Raw genomic sequence first — 18,365 nt, 5'->3', positions numbered from 1 at the left:
AACCAGTATATACCGTTCATATGATATTTGAGGCACAGGGTAAACAATGAAAGCACCTAAATGCCTGATGGATAATAAACAATTACAGAACATAATGTCCTGAAAAATGCAGACAGGATTCTTACATTTGACATTGCAATTGATTGTGTCTTTGATGTGACTCTATGCTTATACTGCATTAGACATCTTTGTAACATTGTTGTTTCTTTTGTGAAAGCCTGAGTCATGGCTCTTACACAATATGTTGCTATATTGTATTATATTATATTAGAATTCGCAAAGCTATACAGCATACAGTTTTGGATGATTGTACAGACAGAGAATCACCATCAGAGGGCACCAGCACTACATTATATCTCTGTTGTCCACAAAGTAGAAGTTGAGCTTCTCTCCACAACCTCTCCTCCCTCTCATATTTTTATTCCCTCCATGTAAAGGTTATGAAACACTGCAAGCAAAGGCTCTGTTCCACTGTGAAATGGTGGCTTCGGCTTCAGCACGTACTTGTGTAGGTGAATAAATGCAAGAGGGAAGAGATGAGAGGAGAATAAGGAATGTGTGGAAGGCAAAGAGTGGATGAGTGAGGGGATAAAGTAGATGAGGGAAGAAGAATGTGAGAGGAAAGCAAAAAATACACGAGAGACTGGTGCAGATAGAAGAGGAGGGTTTCACGCTGGAGAGGAGCCAATCCGACACACAGCTGGAGGCCAAACAAAGCCTTCTCCAGGAAGATTAGGCAGAGAGGCAATAACGTGTGTGTATGTGTGTAGCCACGAAACAGGCATTTCACAGGCAAAGGAGGATATTTTAGCTCAAAAACCAAAATCTCTTCATATAAATTACATTTTGAGAAACCACTGAGCAAAATAAATACGAGAAAGACGAGTTTGACAGTTTTTCCTTTAATAGACTTTATTAAAGATCTTTTTCGCGATGGCATGATTGTGTTAAAGTGCCTACGGAAAAGCTCCTGGGAAACGTCCCCTTACAGCTGGGATTGGTTATGTACAGGAGTCACTGGCCACATACAGTACACAGGTTACCTTAAATATGATTAATGCAATTGTTCCATTTTTATATGGTCCCTAGATACCATAAACACTTTATGGACATAACTCTTATATAATACTGCCATAGTACACATCCATTTAGAATGGAAGAAAGAAAGGTGAACATTGTGCAAAGACATAAACTGGAACTCTTTTTTACATAAAATATCCCACTGAGCTCCTATAACACTGAGAATACAGGTAATATGTATAACAATAAATATACTTTATTACAGTAAATGCATTAGGATTTAGACAGATACAACAATCCTTTCTTGCCAGTCTCGAGAGGAGAGTACATTCTCACATCCTTGTGCTTCTCTCTAAAAACAAAAGACCAGCACGACTGCCAAAGGAATATATATAGACATCATTCTTAATCTCATCAGAAGGCCAGTCAGTCATCCCAAAACATTCAGTCAAAAAGACCAACAATCACAGAAAGAAACACACCATATAAATTGCATCGCAGTCGAGGGTCAAGATAACATTTTACAAACACCTATAATCTATAAGAAGTTATATATTTATATGTATTTATATATGAAGGACAATGGATTGCTCTGTTCCCGACTCTCTTTCTTTGGCTGACAGAATCACTATAAATAAACTTTACTCGAGTTCCCGTGATTACATTTATAAATGTATTACCATGTAATACGCATAAAGATACATTTACAAAAAAATACCTGAATCTGCAAACAGTGGCAATGCAATACACATTTGTACTTATATATAATAATCAAATATTAATATTTGAACAATGCTATAAACACATATGGCCATCACATGATTGCATGAAACAGAGAAAGAGCCAGCGTTGTACAGGTTTGATGTTGTCACAGACTGGGGAAAGCTGCAGATATCTTAAATCTTAAATTTCTACCAGGGAAAATATTCCAGACTGTGGATCAGTTGCTGGAGGTTAGAACCTCGCAGTTTATCATACTTGGTACCTATGGTGTGCACATTAGCTTATTTTTAACACAGTGCTAGCCTACAATACATAACAGGGTCCACTCACACACACACACGCACACACACAAGCTCACACACACTGCTTGAGGAGCTCGGACAAGTAGGTCGGTGCACAAGATTAAATATATATCCACAGTTGAAAGCACCAATGATTCAATTGTGTGTAACAAATGTATGATACAGCAGAATTATTATTATTTTAATCTGTGCTTTTCTCCCTTTAATCATTTAATCACACTCACACACACAGACATTAAAGGACAAACCTCCTTGGACGATAAAAGTAGATCACACGCGCACACAGACATGACAAGATTCCACAGCACACACACACACATACATTAGAGTATGTAATTTGTACCTGGACCTTTCAGATATTGTTTTATTTATTTTCTCTATAGAAGGAATTATATGGGACAGTTAGAGTCTCTCTCAGTGCCAGTTTCTCTTCATTTGGAGAAACATTCAAAATGCTTAAGGCAGAAGAACCGAAAACACGTCCTATCATTACTCTGCCTGCAGCACTGAGTGTTTCACCTCACTGATTACATCTTACATATTGGAAATATCACAGATAAGAGACCAGCAGGGGGCAGCAGCGATTGCTGAGGTCTACAGGTCGTGACCCAGCCTCTCAATCTCATCGGTGAGGAAGTCGATGTCAGACTGGGTGACCGCGAGGTTGGAGACGACCATACGGAAGAAGTTGACTTTATTGCCCTGGGGTTGGTAGCCCACCATGACGGTCCCTGACTCCATCATCATGGCCTTGATCTTCGGCGCCACCTGGTGGAGTAGAGAAACAACAAATCAGAACCTTGGATTTCTGAAGAGCAGCCTGCTATGAACAATACTTATTAAAAACATCCTCCATAGGTTGTGTGATTAAAAAGGAGGGATAAATGTGAATGGGCCGAAATGAGAGGTGTTGTACCATGTGGAGTTTTTCTCGCCGCTCATCACCCTCTGGCATGCCTCTCAGGCTGGGTGGTATGTACCAGAAGCAAACGTTGGTGTGCTGGGGCTGAAAAAAATAAAAATAAGGGAAAAAATGAAGAAAGATGGAGGCAGTGGGAAGAGTTCAAGAACATCACATAGAATTCAGTGTTTTTTTATGTTAGCTAAAGGTTGGTAATCCCGGTATCCTCTGGTCAAAGCTGCGTCCACTGCCTGCAAATACTAGAGGCCGACCTTTCTGTGACTCGCTTGCAAACGTCTGGCTATCATCTCTGCTACAGAGGTGTATATCTCTACAGCTGGAGACTCTAGTCGTATGCAGTGAGCATGGGCATAATGACAGACAGGCCCGAAAGAAATGAAATGACACTTGTTTTTTCTTTTTTTCTTGATGGCTAACGGGACATGAAGAAACAAATTACCAACCATACTGTACCTTTGATTACCTATAAATATTTCTGTCATGCCACTATTGCTCATGAACCAAAAGAAGTAGAGTAGAACATTAGAAAAGCTCACCTCTCCATCAAACACCATCTCATATCCCTCCCTGTTCTTGATCTTGTTGTACAGGTACTGAGACAGGTCCAGACACCTGTCAATGTGCTGCTCAAACCCGATGGTGCCCTGCAGGGGGAATCAGGCGATGATCACAACAAAACACGTTGTTAATGAAGTTACAGCATCTGTTTCATGATTAACACTGCGACCATTCCTTTTGACCTGAAGACATTTTTAGATGTTGATTAAAGGATGTTATTTCAGATTAAGCCGATCTACGTGTGTGTATCCCCTCCACTCCATCTCACCTTGGCCTTCCACATGAGCCAGAACTTGAAGATGTCGACGTGTCGGCCGCACTGGATGGCCTTGTCCCCTGTGTCGTATGTGACGTCGTACTGTTTGTCTGGTTGGAACAGGTAGCCGGCGCACATGGAGTTACATCCTGCCAGGATCCCCTGCACATGAACACAAAGCACACATCACTTATTAACCCCTCTGTTCTACCCGCTCACCTGCTCACAACATGTCAGCACCAGTGTGTGTTTGCCGTACCTTCTCTCTGACCAGGATGGCAGAGCACTGCAGAGGCACGCCCATCATCTTGTGAGGGTTCCATGTGACAGAGTTGGCCCTGCAACGTTTCATCAACGTGTTAATGTACTGATGTAGATTCACTGAAAGTTTAAAACCCATTTATTAACGTGTACTAACCTCTCAACTCCACTGAGCTTATGACGATGCTTCCTGGACATCAGCAGTCCACCACCCCACGCTCCCTGAGGAGACAAGACACTTACTGTTACCCACAGACCAGGAAAATGGTGTTACTATTATAAAGCACTATATTGCTAAGGGTCAAAATACATTTCTGACCAGCATTTGTTTTTTATCCTCCAAAAAAGTGGAAAAAACTCCCAGAAAACTGCAGGTACACTTCAACTCTTAGTTCTTTGAAACCAATGCAGTGCCGGTTCTAAACCTGCCTGTTTGGAATGAGCTGTTCTCTTTTCCTGTGTTAAAGCTCCAGACCTACTTCAGAATGATTCCTTGTCATTAGTGACTTCTCCTCAAACTGTTCTACAATAAACTGTCCCTTTGTATTGTTTGTGTGCAGGACGTTGTGTGCAGAGCTTTTTACAAACAGTCTATGGAGCAGAGTGAAGTTAGAGAACTTTGTGTTCATCCTACCTGGTTTATCTGCAGTGAAGATTTTATAGTGAATTTTTTTCATAAAATGAAACTGAATCAGCTTTATCACTGTTTACGTATGTGGTTTACGTATAAGTTTGAATTATTGACTTAAGTGGTGTTATTTTTTCATACATTGCATGTTGACTATTGACACAAACTTCAGACCCAATTACACAATTCTTCAAAATAAAAGCTTTGAAATTCAGTTTGATATTAAGCATTGCAGCAACAAATGAAGACAAATTGCCAAAGAAGAAGTGATTCCTTATTGTTGCTGCCATAAGGAGATAAGCACCTGTGACACCCATGAATATTTGTGTCAGGCGACGTTATGTTGAAATAAAAATAATAAGGTTACCATATTGATCTGGTGGGGCAGATATTATTGGCCGCAGGCTGCTAGTTGCAGAGCACTGTTGTAGTTAACCTGAAGATGACATGTTCAACCCAGACTAAAGGCCAACTGTTACTTTTACTCTTTTAATTATTATTTCATTCATCTATTTTGATCTATGTAACTCCTTTTAAACTCTTTTTTAAAGCTTCTTTTTTGTATTGTCTTATGTTGCTTTGACAATTTGTGTTTTAAAAAATTGTTTTTATATAGAGCACTTTGAATTGCCTTGTTGCTGAAATGTCCTGTACAAACAAACTTGCCTCGCCTTGCTGCTACAATCAAACATTACAGCTACTTACATCCACGTGCAGCCACAAGTTGTACTTCTCACAGATGTCAGCGATCTCATTTATGGGGTCAAATGCACCGTACACGGTAGAACCAGCTGTGGCGTTCACAAACAGTGGCACGCAACCCTGCAGAATCACCACAGGTACAGATTAGAAGGAGAAAATCTTGGTAGGTGAGTAAAAAACAACGAGAGATTGATTAACAATAAATAACAGCAGACAAAAATGTAGGGAAGACCCTGACCTTCTGTTTGGCATCAAGGATCTTGGCCTCCAGATCTGCAGGAATCACTCTCCCCCTGAAAGAGCGCAGAGCCGTGCATCTCTATCATGACTCTATACTTAGCATACACATATTTCACACAATTTCTATACAGATTGTGGCTTTAAATTCCTACAGTAAATCCCGTACCTCTCATCTGTGCTCAGCAGGATCACATTCTCCGTGCCAAAGCCCAGAGCAGCGCCAGCCTTCTTTATGGAGTAGTGGCTCTGTAGGGGGACGCACATTAGGACAATAACTCACCGCTCCTTGAAATAACAGCTCGACTCACGGAGAGCAGAGATTTTGTGAGCTAATTGCTACACGAGCTTTGTCTTACTGGCTGCCATGTTGTCAACTGTGCAATTCTTTACGGACAGAAGTAGATGTGATAAAAGCAAAAACGAATCCATTAAAATAGCCATTGGCTTGATTCAAATAGACCTACTGATTACTACAGGACTTCTTCAATGGCCTCAATGTGCAGTCAATGAAGCATGGCACCTACTTTATTACGATACTTAAAATTGTGTGTGTGTGTGCGTGTGCGTGTGCGTGTGCTTGTGTGTGTGTGTGTCTGTTCATGGTCACGTACATGCTCGGATGTGAAGAGGACGAGGCGGGGAGCAGCAGACATGCCCTTGGTCTTGACCTCTGGGAAATACTTGTAACGTGCCATCATCACGCTGTACATGTTGGAGATAGCGCCCCCTGTTGAGTAACGACACATCACATTATGCACCATGGACAGCAGAAGGTGCACAATTATAATATTATCATTAAAGTGATGTAACTTCATTGTCTTGTTTTGAAAAGTAATTATATTATAATTACTTTGGATATGGGTGCAGTTATAATGACTAACCTGGTGAAAAGAGGCCGTCCCCCTCTCCGCTGGGCCAACCAATCATCTCTCTCATCTTCTTCAGAGTCAGCTGCTCCATCAACACAAACACTGGAGCAATCTCATAGGTGAACCTGTCAATCACATCATTCATGAAGCAACGCGTCAGTCAACATCACCACAAAGCTTAACATGTACTTTATTTCCCTTATTTTACCTAATTATAGTTTTTATTATTGGAAAAAGTGGTCGTGCATGAATTTCTCCGACACATTTAGGGTTTTAATTATTTAATTATTTTATGATTGTGCTTTTATGTTGTTTGTGTGTTTTTTATTTGTGAAGAATTTGTACCACCGTTTTGAGAAGTGCTTTACCCATAAATATATTATTATTATTATTCATAATATTATTATTATTATTATTATTATTAACAACTGCTTGAATAAAAGAAGGATAAAAGAAGATTATTACGCACACACTGGCAGATTAGAGAGGCCAAATAAATACACACACACACACACAAACACACACATTGGTTTTTCATTAGCTCTGCGATAATTCCATCCACAGAGCACAAACTGGAGCTGGTGCTGACTGGGCTAATTAAAAAGTGTCTGATAGGAGTAGGCAGCAAACATTCATATTCAAATGCCTCCTAAAAATCACTCAGTAGTTTAATTAAAGCACACAAAGCTATGATGACTATCTGTCAGCCCTGCCAATCTCACTGGTGAGCCTGAATGGGGCTGATTTGATGGTTGAGAGGACGTGTGTGTGTGTGTGTGTGTGTGTGTGTGTGTGTGTGTGTGTGTGTGTGTGTGTGTGTGTGTGTGAGTGTGTGTGTGTGTGTGTGTGTGTGTGTGTGTGAGTGAGTGTGTGTGAGTGAGAGAGAGAGAGAGAGAGAGAGAGAGAGAGAGAGAGAGAGAGAGAGAGAGAGAGAGAGAGAGACCGAGTGTTTTAAGGAGATAACAGCCTCTGTTGGCCCCAAAAAACAGGAATTGAGGAAAAGACTGATTATCAATGTTACTCTGTAGAGACAAGAGGAAATGCTTAAAAGACAATAACTAATGTGTCAGAGAACAAACAATAAAATAACTGGTCCATAAACGACACAAGAAAGTAGGTTAAATGTGTCACATAATGCCTGAGTCTTGGCTTTGGCTAACTGACAGGGCATCTCACCGCACACACACACACACTCTCAGGACTGATCCCTGTTTACCCTGCGTCTAATGAGGCCAGTTACACAACACTCCCCAACTGCCATCAGCCACCACCGCCATCCCCATCTAAAACAACAATAACGTTATCTGCTCTCCCCTTTGATTCCTCTCCATGTCTTTAACAAGGAGTGAAGGAGTTTGTAGTTTGGGTGACGAGGAGGATGGATAAAAAGCTGTTAGATGCAGAAGCGTAAAGAAACCACGGAGGACGACTTAAGAAGAGGAGGGGGGATGTGGAAGCAGAGCGAGGAAAGGGCACAAAGAAGACACAGGACAACAAGAAGAAAAGAAAAGACAAGAAAGGAAGATGACAGCAATGATTCAGGAAAAAAAGATGGGAGGTAAAACATAGAGATGAATAAAAATAGAAAAAGGAGATATTTCTTCTCTAATTATGCCTGGTGAGGATTTGACTATAATAGTAGCTTTTGTTAATATATCTGACTATGACTACTGATGATGGACTGTGAGGATAAAATCACAAAGTAAAAATGTGTCATTCTGCAGCCCCCCCACTGCACCAATTTCAGAATCATGATGATTGAAATATATATATTTTTTAAATTAGAATTATGCTTCATATAAGGATCACAATAATATTTAATATCCTGCTCGTCTCCCTTATTAAAATTCATGCCGACCACATCAGACAACCTCTTTAAAATTCTCCTTCTGTCTGTGACTCATTTCACGCCATAATGACAATAATGGTGATCATTATCACAATCAGAGCCAATCACTGGTCTTTTCAGGGTGAAAATTACCCCTCAGTCACCTGCCTGTCTCCAGGGACGGCCCCTAAATACCCTTATTATCATCATCAAGGGCACTCGATGTGTGTGAGTCTGTGTTTGAGTGTGTGCGTGTCTATGTGACTAACCCTCTGACCCCAACCACGCTCTCCTCTCAGCCCCTCAAAGGACCACTGGGTCACTCTGTATCCATGGGGACAATGGAGCCAGAATGACTCTCCGCGGGGAGCTGCGGCAGCCAGTTTCCTCCGTGCGACAGGGTTTTCTGTGCAGCCGGAGGACATTGTGTATCAGTGTGGGGCCCAGCTGGCCTATCTGCTAAGACCAGCTCTCAATGAGCCTGCAGTCAATGGACTGGAAACCCTAGATGCTGTATCTGGGACAGCCAGAGCTGCTGTGTGTGTGTGTGTGTGTGTGTGTGTGTGTGTGTGTGTGTGTGTGTGTGTGTGTGTGTGTGTGTGTGTGTGTGTGTGTGTGTGTAAAAGTCATTAAGAGAGTGTGCGCGTGTGTTTGCCAGTGTGTGAATTCAGTGTCCCTTTCTCTTGGGGCAGTCTCCCAACCAGGAGATGAGATGGGAAAGTTTCCACTAAGAGGAGGGTGGGTTCCTAAGCTAATGTTTTGAGAAATGGGATAAATTAAGTGTCTCAATTCTCCTTCAGCATTTGGTTTATTATCCTCAGGAGAAAACGGCAGCCAGAGTCGCTGAATGCTCAATTTGTGTATAAAGTCTATGGTCTCCTGCCTGCTGTCTTTGCAGCTCCATGTCAAGTTGTACCATGAAACTCCAGGATGTTACATGAAGGTTTGAAACCGTAACATTTTCGTTTTACTCATCCATTGACTGATTCTGCTTTGTTTGTTTTAATGCTGTTATGTCGCTTCTCTGTCCTTTAATGCGCAGCTCAGACCTTGTGATTGTAATGAGCTCTGTTGATTTTGCTGTCATGCTCTGATTTCTCTCTCAAACATTAGCGATCTGAAACAATGACTCAATTGATTTACATGCAAAAATACCAACGATTCCCTGGTTCCAGCTCCTACGTTGTGAGGATTTGCTACATTTTCTGTCTCTTGTGCAGTAATTATATTATATTTTCATGTTTTACATTGTTGGTCAGACAAAACAAAACATGTGAGGATATTAAGCATTTTATAGACTGAAATAGTCAAGTAAAATAAACAAGGAAATAGTTGGGAGATTAATTGATAATTGAATCATTAGTTGCAGCTTTTTAGAGTGAGGAAGTTAAAATGACGATTGAGAATGCAGAGAATGAGGTTAGGGTTACGATTTTGGTGAATTAAGGTTAAGGTTAAGGTAAGTTTTTGGTTTAGGTAAGTAGAAACTATGGTTAAGGTTACAGTCAGTGTCCAGGAAATCAATGTAAGCCAATGTTAAGTCCTCTGAAGTCAGGGAGACACGTCTGTGTGTGTGTGTGTGTGAGTTTGTTCTGTACTGATATTGAATAGTAGTGTTATTATGATGTCCCTCAATCTATTCTAGTCATTACCGAGTTATGGCTTATTTGCAGCACATGCATGTGTGTGGGTGTGTGTGTGCTGAGAGTGTGTGTGATGTTGATGTGGTCCATGCCCTCTATCAGACCGGGCCACCATGTAACTGTGACCTGAGATCAATATGCAATCTAACAACCCCTGGGGCTGGGCGGCTTCCGATATACAGTACACACAGTGGCAGCCCACCTTCTGTCAACACACGCTCTCTACAGGACAAGACAAACACTTTATATAACTGCCCTGGAAGGCTGTTGGGACCAATGGTGGAGAGAGCTGAGGGGAACACCATGAGCGACTTCCACAATAAGTGTATAGGATGATGACTGCAGGCTGTTTCCAGTGGCCTACAAAGAGGCTGATTTCCTCTCATGACATGTGGAGGTGTTCCCCCTGTATAGATGACTGTGTTATGCACAGGCACACAACAAATGGAGCAGCGTACTGTACGACTTACATGTTGGTGTTGGCGGTGGAGGTGAGCCACTCTCCAGCCAGACCGATGATGTCCAGACCAGAGGACAACTGGTTGAAAAAGCGCGGGTGACCTAAACACAAAATAGCATGTGGTCATAAATATCATGACTGTTATAAAGAGAAAGCAATCAGGAGGACATGGAGAAGTCATATAATGACTGTAAACTCCTACAAAGCTGACCCCTTCCTTCTGATTGTGAAAATAACCTTATAAAATAAACATAATACGAATGTGTGCTTTCATTTTTTATTCCCTTGGCCAAACCTGAAACCTGAGGGATGTGACACAGCGAGCTCAGTGTACCATAATTACACCGGTAACAAGGCTGCATGACAGCCATTTACACTCAAAGGTGCTTGCACACACAGGCCTGGAGCCTAAATGCAGTCATGGATATATAAGCACCTTGTTGGGGTATAGTGCTGTGTGGCTCACATTATAAATGTGTGCGTTGTACGAAGTTGCTTTAAATATCCTATATATTTTAAATAGGAAAAGAACATCTTATACCGTGACAAACTGGGGGCAAATATAGTTTCAGCACCAAGGACAGCTCTTCCTTCGCCCACAATTAAATATAAGAATAAGAATAAAAATAAGTATAAGAAAATACGACGTCTCAATGTGGGAAGTGACTTGTAAGTGTGATGTATAAAACCCATGGGACAGTTTGAGCGCTGTCGTCTCTAACGAAACAGGCCGTGTTAGGATCCCCTCAGGCGACACGTGCTTTAATAAGTGGAGGGGGGGGGGGAGAACAGGAGGATGTCAAGTGAATCACCAGGGGGGCGATGAATTATCCAGACATCGTAATAAACTGTATACACTGTCTGGAAAACAGCTCCGTCCCTCAGGGTTTGTGATGAACTCACCTGTGTACGGTTAAAATCAATTCACATCAAAAGAGACACAATTGATGTTTTTTGGGGGAATTTAAATAGGCCACTGTCAATTATCATATTACTGGAGAGGTAAATATCACAGAATTACTGTGAACCATCTATTTTTGTTATGTTTTATACAGTAATGTGCATGACTGTATCATGGTCAAAATAAGGCCAGAGCTAAAGTCGTCTCTCTAATTCACATTCCCAGCTCATTATCCGCTGTTGGTGCCCTGACCCACCTGTCCGGACGCCATACTTGAGCGTGTCCCTGCAGTCCACCAGGATCTGCTCCAGGGACTCGGGCTGGTCGGACAGTTCCAGGTTGAAGCCCTCCATGCCCTCCAGCAGCTGGTGAGGGTGGTGGAAGTCCAGCACCTTGGTGGAACGGTCGAAGGTCTTCTTGACGTAGTTGGTGAGGATGTCGACCACCTCCAATAGAAACTGTATGGTGGGCTCCTCTCCATTCTTGGCCGGCAGCAGGTCTGAGGATTGAAGGCAGAATTTAAAAATACTGGGCCGATTATGGAGGCCTCCTTTATGAGTCAGCCTGTTTAATGGTGTAGCTTTTAGAAAGCTGTGCCATTTAGTCAATGTCTCAAGATTCCAAGATTCCAAGATCTTTATTGTCATTATACTCTTGTACAATGACATTGTAAGAGGCTTAAGAAGTTTAGTCATTTTTAAAGATGGTGGCCTACGTTCAATAGGCCAAGAATTTAACAACATAAAATGTATCACATGGGATAAGAATAGTCTATAAATAACAGCCCCACATATGGTCACAAATTTCTTTAGACGGTAATAATCATTGACTTTACAACTTTTTAACAATTACCTATAATACCTATAATACTACCTCCCCTAAGACTAATAATATTTTACAAATATAAAAAACTAAATAAGGTTTACAAATAAAAGAGTGCAGATATGGTGGCACTTTTTAAATTCTTTGGGCAACATTTAACAGCTTTAAGTTGAAAAAAAAAGCACCAACACTCAACCCGTATTATTATTAATAGTATTATTTGTATTATTATTATAATATTATTATTCATAATATTAATAATTTCACTATTGTCATTAATTTGAAGTATTTGACCATGTGAGATACAGCTCTAAAAAAAGCACTCACGTTTTGTAGCTATAGGTTATTACGTAGGATTAGGTTTTTTGCGTGGTTATAGGATTGGCAGCTATAGCTTTTTACTTAGCTACAGGTTTTTATGTAGCTATGGCTTTGGGAAAGGTTTTTAAGTAGTTATAGGTTTGTACGCAGCTATAGGTTTTGACATAACTGTCGGTTTTTACATGGTTATAGGTTTGTTCATAGCAATGGTTTTTATGTCGCTAAAGGTCTTTGCGTAGCTATAGATTTGATAGCTATAGGTTTTAACGTAGCAATAGGATTTTTTTACGTAGCAGTAGGTTTTTAGTTTTTTTTACGTAATGTGTAGTTTTTTAAGTAGATATAGGTTTGTTTGTACGTGTCTCTTACCTCGTGCGAACAGGTTGGAGAAGTCGGTCTCGGTGTGGTGGAAGCCTGGCTCCCGGTCACTGTTGTCACAGGACAGTAGATTCTTCTGGCCTGTGAGCCTTCCCTTCTCCTCCATGCTGTTGTTCTTCTGCAGGAACCCTAGGGTGTTACACGGTGGAGGGCAGCAGTTATCACCAAACACCTCCATCCCACACACGTAAAAACTTTAATTATGAGACCAAAAAGATAAAAATAAATTATATTATAGCAAAATAATAAATGTCCAAATATTCTGTATTATTTATATAAAATGTAAAGGTGGTGGGGCAGCTATTAAAATGATATCTGTGTTATCTAAAGTCAGCTTCTGCTGCACTTATCCATTCAACAGAAATGCTTTTCCAGAGGAGGCCAAACTTATATAGAGGCCACATGTACACACCCACACACAGACACGCACACACACACACACACCCACGAACACACTCAAGCAATAGGCACCACGTGTTAGGGGTGGCCGCCCCACCCTGTGTGACATCACGACCACTCCCCGGGTCAGGAAGCACCCACCCATCCACCCAGCATCCTCCTCTGTCCTCAGACTGAGCGGCTCAGTGCGCAGGACAGCCCGCGGAGATGATCCATGCAGCCAATAAACACACAGCCCATAAAGAGGGGTTAATGAAGGATGTACAGAGCCCCGGAGCAGTCTGAGGCCTGTCTGCGAGCCGCTTGCGTTCGCAACTCCGTGATCGATCCATTTTCTGCATATACAGGCCCCTCAGTATATCTGCGGCATAATGACCGGGCCTAATTGTGCGCAAAAACGTGGCAAAGCCCTACGCTGTTATCTGTAGAACACTTTGTCTCCTGTTTCCTCCACTGGAAACTCTATGATAATCTTGCTCGTTAAATTCTAAATGACACCCTCAAAGATCAATAGACAGATATGAGACCCTCATAGAAACATATAGAAATATTTCCATTTCATGTCCCTGCAGAACCAATCAAAATCTAATGATCAGTTTCCCAATCTCAGAAATATCAAACACATCCGATCCACAGGCCAATAAGATATAAAGATTGATCACATCTATGGCATTCATCTTCAATGTGTAAGAAACCTAGAGAAGATCTAGCGTTTCCCTAAATCAGGGGCCATAAAAGGGCCACAATTTACACAGAGGGGCCAATTATATGTCCAACGTCCATGTACAACTCCGGATTCAGTAAAGTGCATATTTAAGTCAATCCTTGTTTTCTGTTAGCTCTATTGCTTTAACTCAAAGCATCATTGGATTTATTTTAAAAAAATGTTCCTTGATCCAAACATTTAAAAAAGCTTAGAAATAAAAATTCTTAACAAATGGCCGTATTTAACTGTAGTATTGTTATTAGTAAGTAAGTATTTAAAAGCACTGCTCCTGCTAAAAAGAAACTAATTGCTTCAGATGATGGATCTGCTGCTCTCCACTGTAAACTGTCATTTGAGGATATGTCGCCAAAGAGAAGAACCCTCCTTTATTTACTATCTAATTTAATAGATGCTCTGGACCGCATAACCCATATTTCCAGGCTTGTCTCCTGAATTTTTTTCTCCCACTGATGAAAATGAAAAAGACATGTGGGGTTCAGAGGGGGTCGGGGGGTCTTATTACCATCAGACCTACAGGCTAATGTCCACTGACCTTTATAGGATGGAAACGCAAAGTGACGTAGATCAAGTCGTAGATGAACCTGCTCTAAACAGCCGTTATCTTGGGCTATAATTCAGAAGGCCTCAAAATATAACAACTAATGAGAAATAAACCCACAACTGTCCACTTTCTAATCCCTGAAACTCACCGCCTCAGAACTGCTTTCATGATGTTGGCTTGTTATCTATAATGTGTCTTTCATTCTCTTTCATCTCTCTCAAGTCTTTGTTTGGTCTCTTTGATATTCCTTTTAAAGGCTTTATACAAATAACGTTTATTATTGTAATAAACACAAAATAATAACCATGAAGAAGAATGTAAAATGACTACACGTGCCAATAAAAATCTGATTCTTCCCAGACACTTTTTTCTTTTCAGGGATGTCAAAAACAGTAAAATACAGCATAAACATGAAGTTGCGTGAAGCGGCTTTTGCAGGGCCCCTGCGCAAAAAAACTTACCACAGATCTTCATCCCCAGTTTCCGTGTGCATCCGTGCATCCACGCATATTCGTTAGCTAAAACAGAATGAACCTTTTAAGTTTCATCAAGTGCAGGCCGCGGGGATTACACGTATAGACACCATGATGGATAAAGCCATATAAAGCAGCACATGTGGAGGCGTGATGCGCACGGCTCTTGGCCAGGTGTGTGACGCAAGAACACTGAGGTCGTTTGCCCAGATTTTTTTATTTTTTTTATCCATACACCTTTTTTTTTTATTTACCACTGAGCATAAGGGGATGAGTCTGATAACATTTCCGATTTAGGTTCAATCAATAGGGACCGGCAGTGGCTCACACACCCAGCCAAGGGGCGGAGTGGAATTAACACCCGTGAAATGAGCTCACGGAGGAGGGCAGGAATTAATTGAGTGAAACACGGTGTGTGACTGGAGCGAGCTGGCAATGTCTGTGGCCGGGGAAGTATATAGCAGGCTAGGTGCAGAAACTTACTGTATGGTGGTCACACACACACGCACACACCACACAGAGCCGAGCGTGGACATGAGTGAGATGGAGCAGAAGAAGCCACAGCGAATAAAATGCAGAGCGCGCGGCGGCGGCGGCGGCGGAAACAGAGTGCACCTGATGGAAAACTTTCAAAACAAAACCAAGGAGCCTATTTGAATTTGCTGAAGCAATTTCATCCTGAGAGAGAGAGAGAGAGGGGGAGAAAAAGCAGCTCGAAGTGCTGAGGCCAATGCATACACGCAGACAGACACGCACACGCACGCACAGACACAGACACAGGAAGCCGCGCCGGGCATGAGATGGAGCGTGGCGGAGAGATAATGGCAACATCCAGCAGCAGCAGCAGCAGCAGCAGCATATGAGCAAGTCAGACAAAAACAAACATCTTTTTCTTTTAATGGGCTTTCTTCACATTTCAAATCACTCTGATACTTTAGCGACATGTATTAGCACCCAAGGGCCACAAATAAATACAGGCTTAAAAATATATATATAAACTAAATTTAACGAGGGGAAATTCATGAAATTAAAAGTGAACTCTGGCCCCTCAGGCAATACAGCTCATTTCCTTTCTAACGTTTGGCTGAAGACAAAAAAAAAAAAAAAGCCTGTAATTGTTTCGGTGCGTTGCACTGCAGATGGCTGCTCAAGTGCACCATAATGGAGACGATTTTGCGAATGCGACAAAGGCTTAAAATGATGAATTAACCCATGGGTTAATGTTCCTATAAATAGATTCAGGCACGTTTTAAAAAAAAAGAAATGAGCTGCATAGGATTTCTACAACGCTAATCAATACAATCCGAGGCTCTGGAGGCCTAAAACATTCAGAGATAAGGAGAATAATGACAAACATAAATCATCATAGAATAAAACCGGCAGGATTTTATGGAATTTGACGAAATCATTCGAAAGAAATCACCAGCCGAAAAGCGCCAGGGCAAGATATTCACTTATCAAGAAATGTGTTTCCGTGAAATGCATTTCTTCTGTAACATTATCACCATCACGCCCCTGGATCATTATAAATATCGTTGCCTTCAGTGCGCGTAAATTCCGCGCCGGGTCCACAGCCTGGTGCGCACCGCTGATCCTCCAGACAGCGACAGGCAGCTGTGATGGCTCTGTTTTTAACCGCAATGATTAACGACAGAGCCCGCACAGCAAATGGCCCGGGAGAGAGTCGCTTTTATCAGACAGAGAAGGAGGGGAGAGGGAGACAGAGAGGCAGCCACAGGCGGAGAGGTGTGTGGGTGGATGTGTGTGTGTGTGTGTGTGTGTGTGTGTGTGTGTGTGTGTGTGTGTGTGTGTGTGTGTGTGTGTGTGTGTGTGTGTGGGAGGGGTGAGGGTGAAGCCTCCTTGTTGGCAATGGCACTGCAGGAGTGTCTCTGAGCAAGGCACCGACTCTCTGTCCGCTCCAGTGACCCGTTTACGCACAGCCATGAGTGTAACGAGAATCTACACCCCCGGGGATGGAAGCCGGACCATCAACAGAGGGAGGAGAGGGCCCCTTACTTGTGGACGGAGGTCTTAAATTGGCGGTGTTGGGGTCCTGGTCCCCGCCGGTGGCTCTCGGTTCAGACGTAGCCATCAGTCCTCTGTTATCTGATCTCCAGCTGGGGGATAATTCAACTGCAAATAAAACGGTCCAAGGTTAGGTAGGGAAGACCAGGTCGCCTTATCCAATTAATAAATATGTATAGCCTATATATATTTGAGTTATGACAATGAGTTTAGTTGTTAGAGGAGGGTGAATGATCAGAAAATGATGAGTGTGTCCACAGGAACGATTTATTCCTGAGGGATGGCTGGGTGGGCTGTGAATCAAAGAGCGCAATGTGGAGAGGATTGCGCACGACGCACAAGCAGAACGCCCTGGATAAATACTTATGGTGAAAACATAATGCCTATATGGGGGCTTTCCTTTTAGGAACAGCAATCCATATTGACAAATCCCGCTTGACAAAAACAAAGGAAATGAAGAAGTTACCAGGGAGCTGAATATGGAAAAAATAGAGGCGGTATTTTCTACAGTAAGTTGCTCATTGGAGAAAAATATATTTTAATATATTTATCAGACAAATCTGAGTTTATCTGTCATAAACACACACACACACACACAGATAGCAGCTGGTATTTATATATTATATAGATTAAAACAGACTGACTCCTCTCAGCCTGTTTTGGATGAGATGTTAGTCGAAAATAAATTTTAATAATATAGGTCAGAGAAGCCTAATCACTCCCATTGTAAATAAGATTGGTTAATTAAACAAATATTGACGATATTTAACCATAATGTCCACATAAATAACCACATGCCATTCACCTATATTGACTCAGCAATCGACATTTCAATTAAGTTGCGCTTTGAACAAGCGTCTCCCACACTGTCATCACTCAATGTCACCGCGCAATGAGAGACACTCATCTGGGACTATTTTCTCTCCAAGGACCCAGTTTTATTTTCCTAATAACATCATATAATTTCACCTCTGACGTTATGATCAACACTATTCTGTCTTTATATCGAAACATGTGTGATAAAGGCGCAGCTGGAATAGAGGCATCTTACCGGCTCTCGGGCGCACAGGTTGTCGAGTCCAGAGAAACTAGAAGTGGAGATGTTAGAATCGCCACCCAAAGGCGCGACAGAGGAACAGTCCAGTGGCGGAGACGGTGAGTATATAGCAGCGGAGCGCACTAATAAAATCCCATCCAGCGGCGCGCAACTGACCCTTTCTCCCTTAAGAATATATTTTTTTCTTTATTCGTTATTTATATATCTCAGGCTCCGGCTGCCCATTGGTCTCTTCACGCAGGCGTGAGTCACAGCCTTTCCTCCCACTGACGACTAATGAAGCCTCCCTGAGTGCCGCTGACAGCCACA

The 18,365-nt window shown here is 41.9% G+C and overlaps 1 protein-coding gene across 3 annotated transcripts; it reads right to left on the bottom strand.

Moving 5' to 3' along the window:
* Positions 1-890: 890 nt before the first annotated feature.
* Positions 891-18,365, bottom strand: gad1b (glutamate decarboxylase 1b). Of its 3 annotated transcripts, none has more exons than XM_034614378.1 (18): positions 18,051-18,365; positions 16,991-17,107; positions 14,963-15,019; positions 12,826-12,963; positions 11,570-11,812; positions 10,423-10,513; positions 6,494-6,606; positions 6,224-6,339; positions 5,779-5,858; positions 5,611-5,665; positions 5,376-5,492; positions 4,200-4,264; positions 4,041-4,119; positions 3,794-3,943; positions 3,504-3,611; positions 2,962-3,051; positions 2,517-2,813; positions 891-2,472 (listed from the first exon to the last, which is right to left on the bottom strand). In XM_034614378.1, the coding sequence occupies exons 2-17, from the start codon at positions 17,064-17,066 to the stop codon at positions 2,640-2,642; spliced, it is 1,752 nt and encodes a 583-aa protein (XP_034470269.1). In that variant the 5' UTR covers positions 17,067-17,107; positions 18,051-18,365; the 3' UTR covers positions 891-2,472; positions 2,517-2,639. The 3 variants fall into 3 exon arrangements, with proteins under 3 accessions (XP_034470269.1, XP_034470270.1, XP_034470271.1); XM_034614379.1 differs by having other exon boundaries at positions 2,517-2,816; positions 2,965-3,051; XM_034614380.1 differs by lacking the exon at positions 14,963-15,019.

The sequence above is a fragment of the Hippoglossus hippoglossus genome, chromosome 17, assembly GCF_009819705.1.
Source record: "Hippoglossus hippoglossus isolate fHipHip1 chromosome 17, fHipHip1.pri, whole genome shotgun sequence".
Classification (NCBI taxonomy): Eukaryota; Metazoa; Chordata; class Actinopteri; order Pleuronectiformes; family Pleuronectidae; genus Hippoglossus; species Hippoglossus hippoglossus.
The sequence above is the reverse complement of the archived record's forward strand: the minus strand, read 5'-3'. Positions and strand labels throughout refer to the sequence as shown.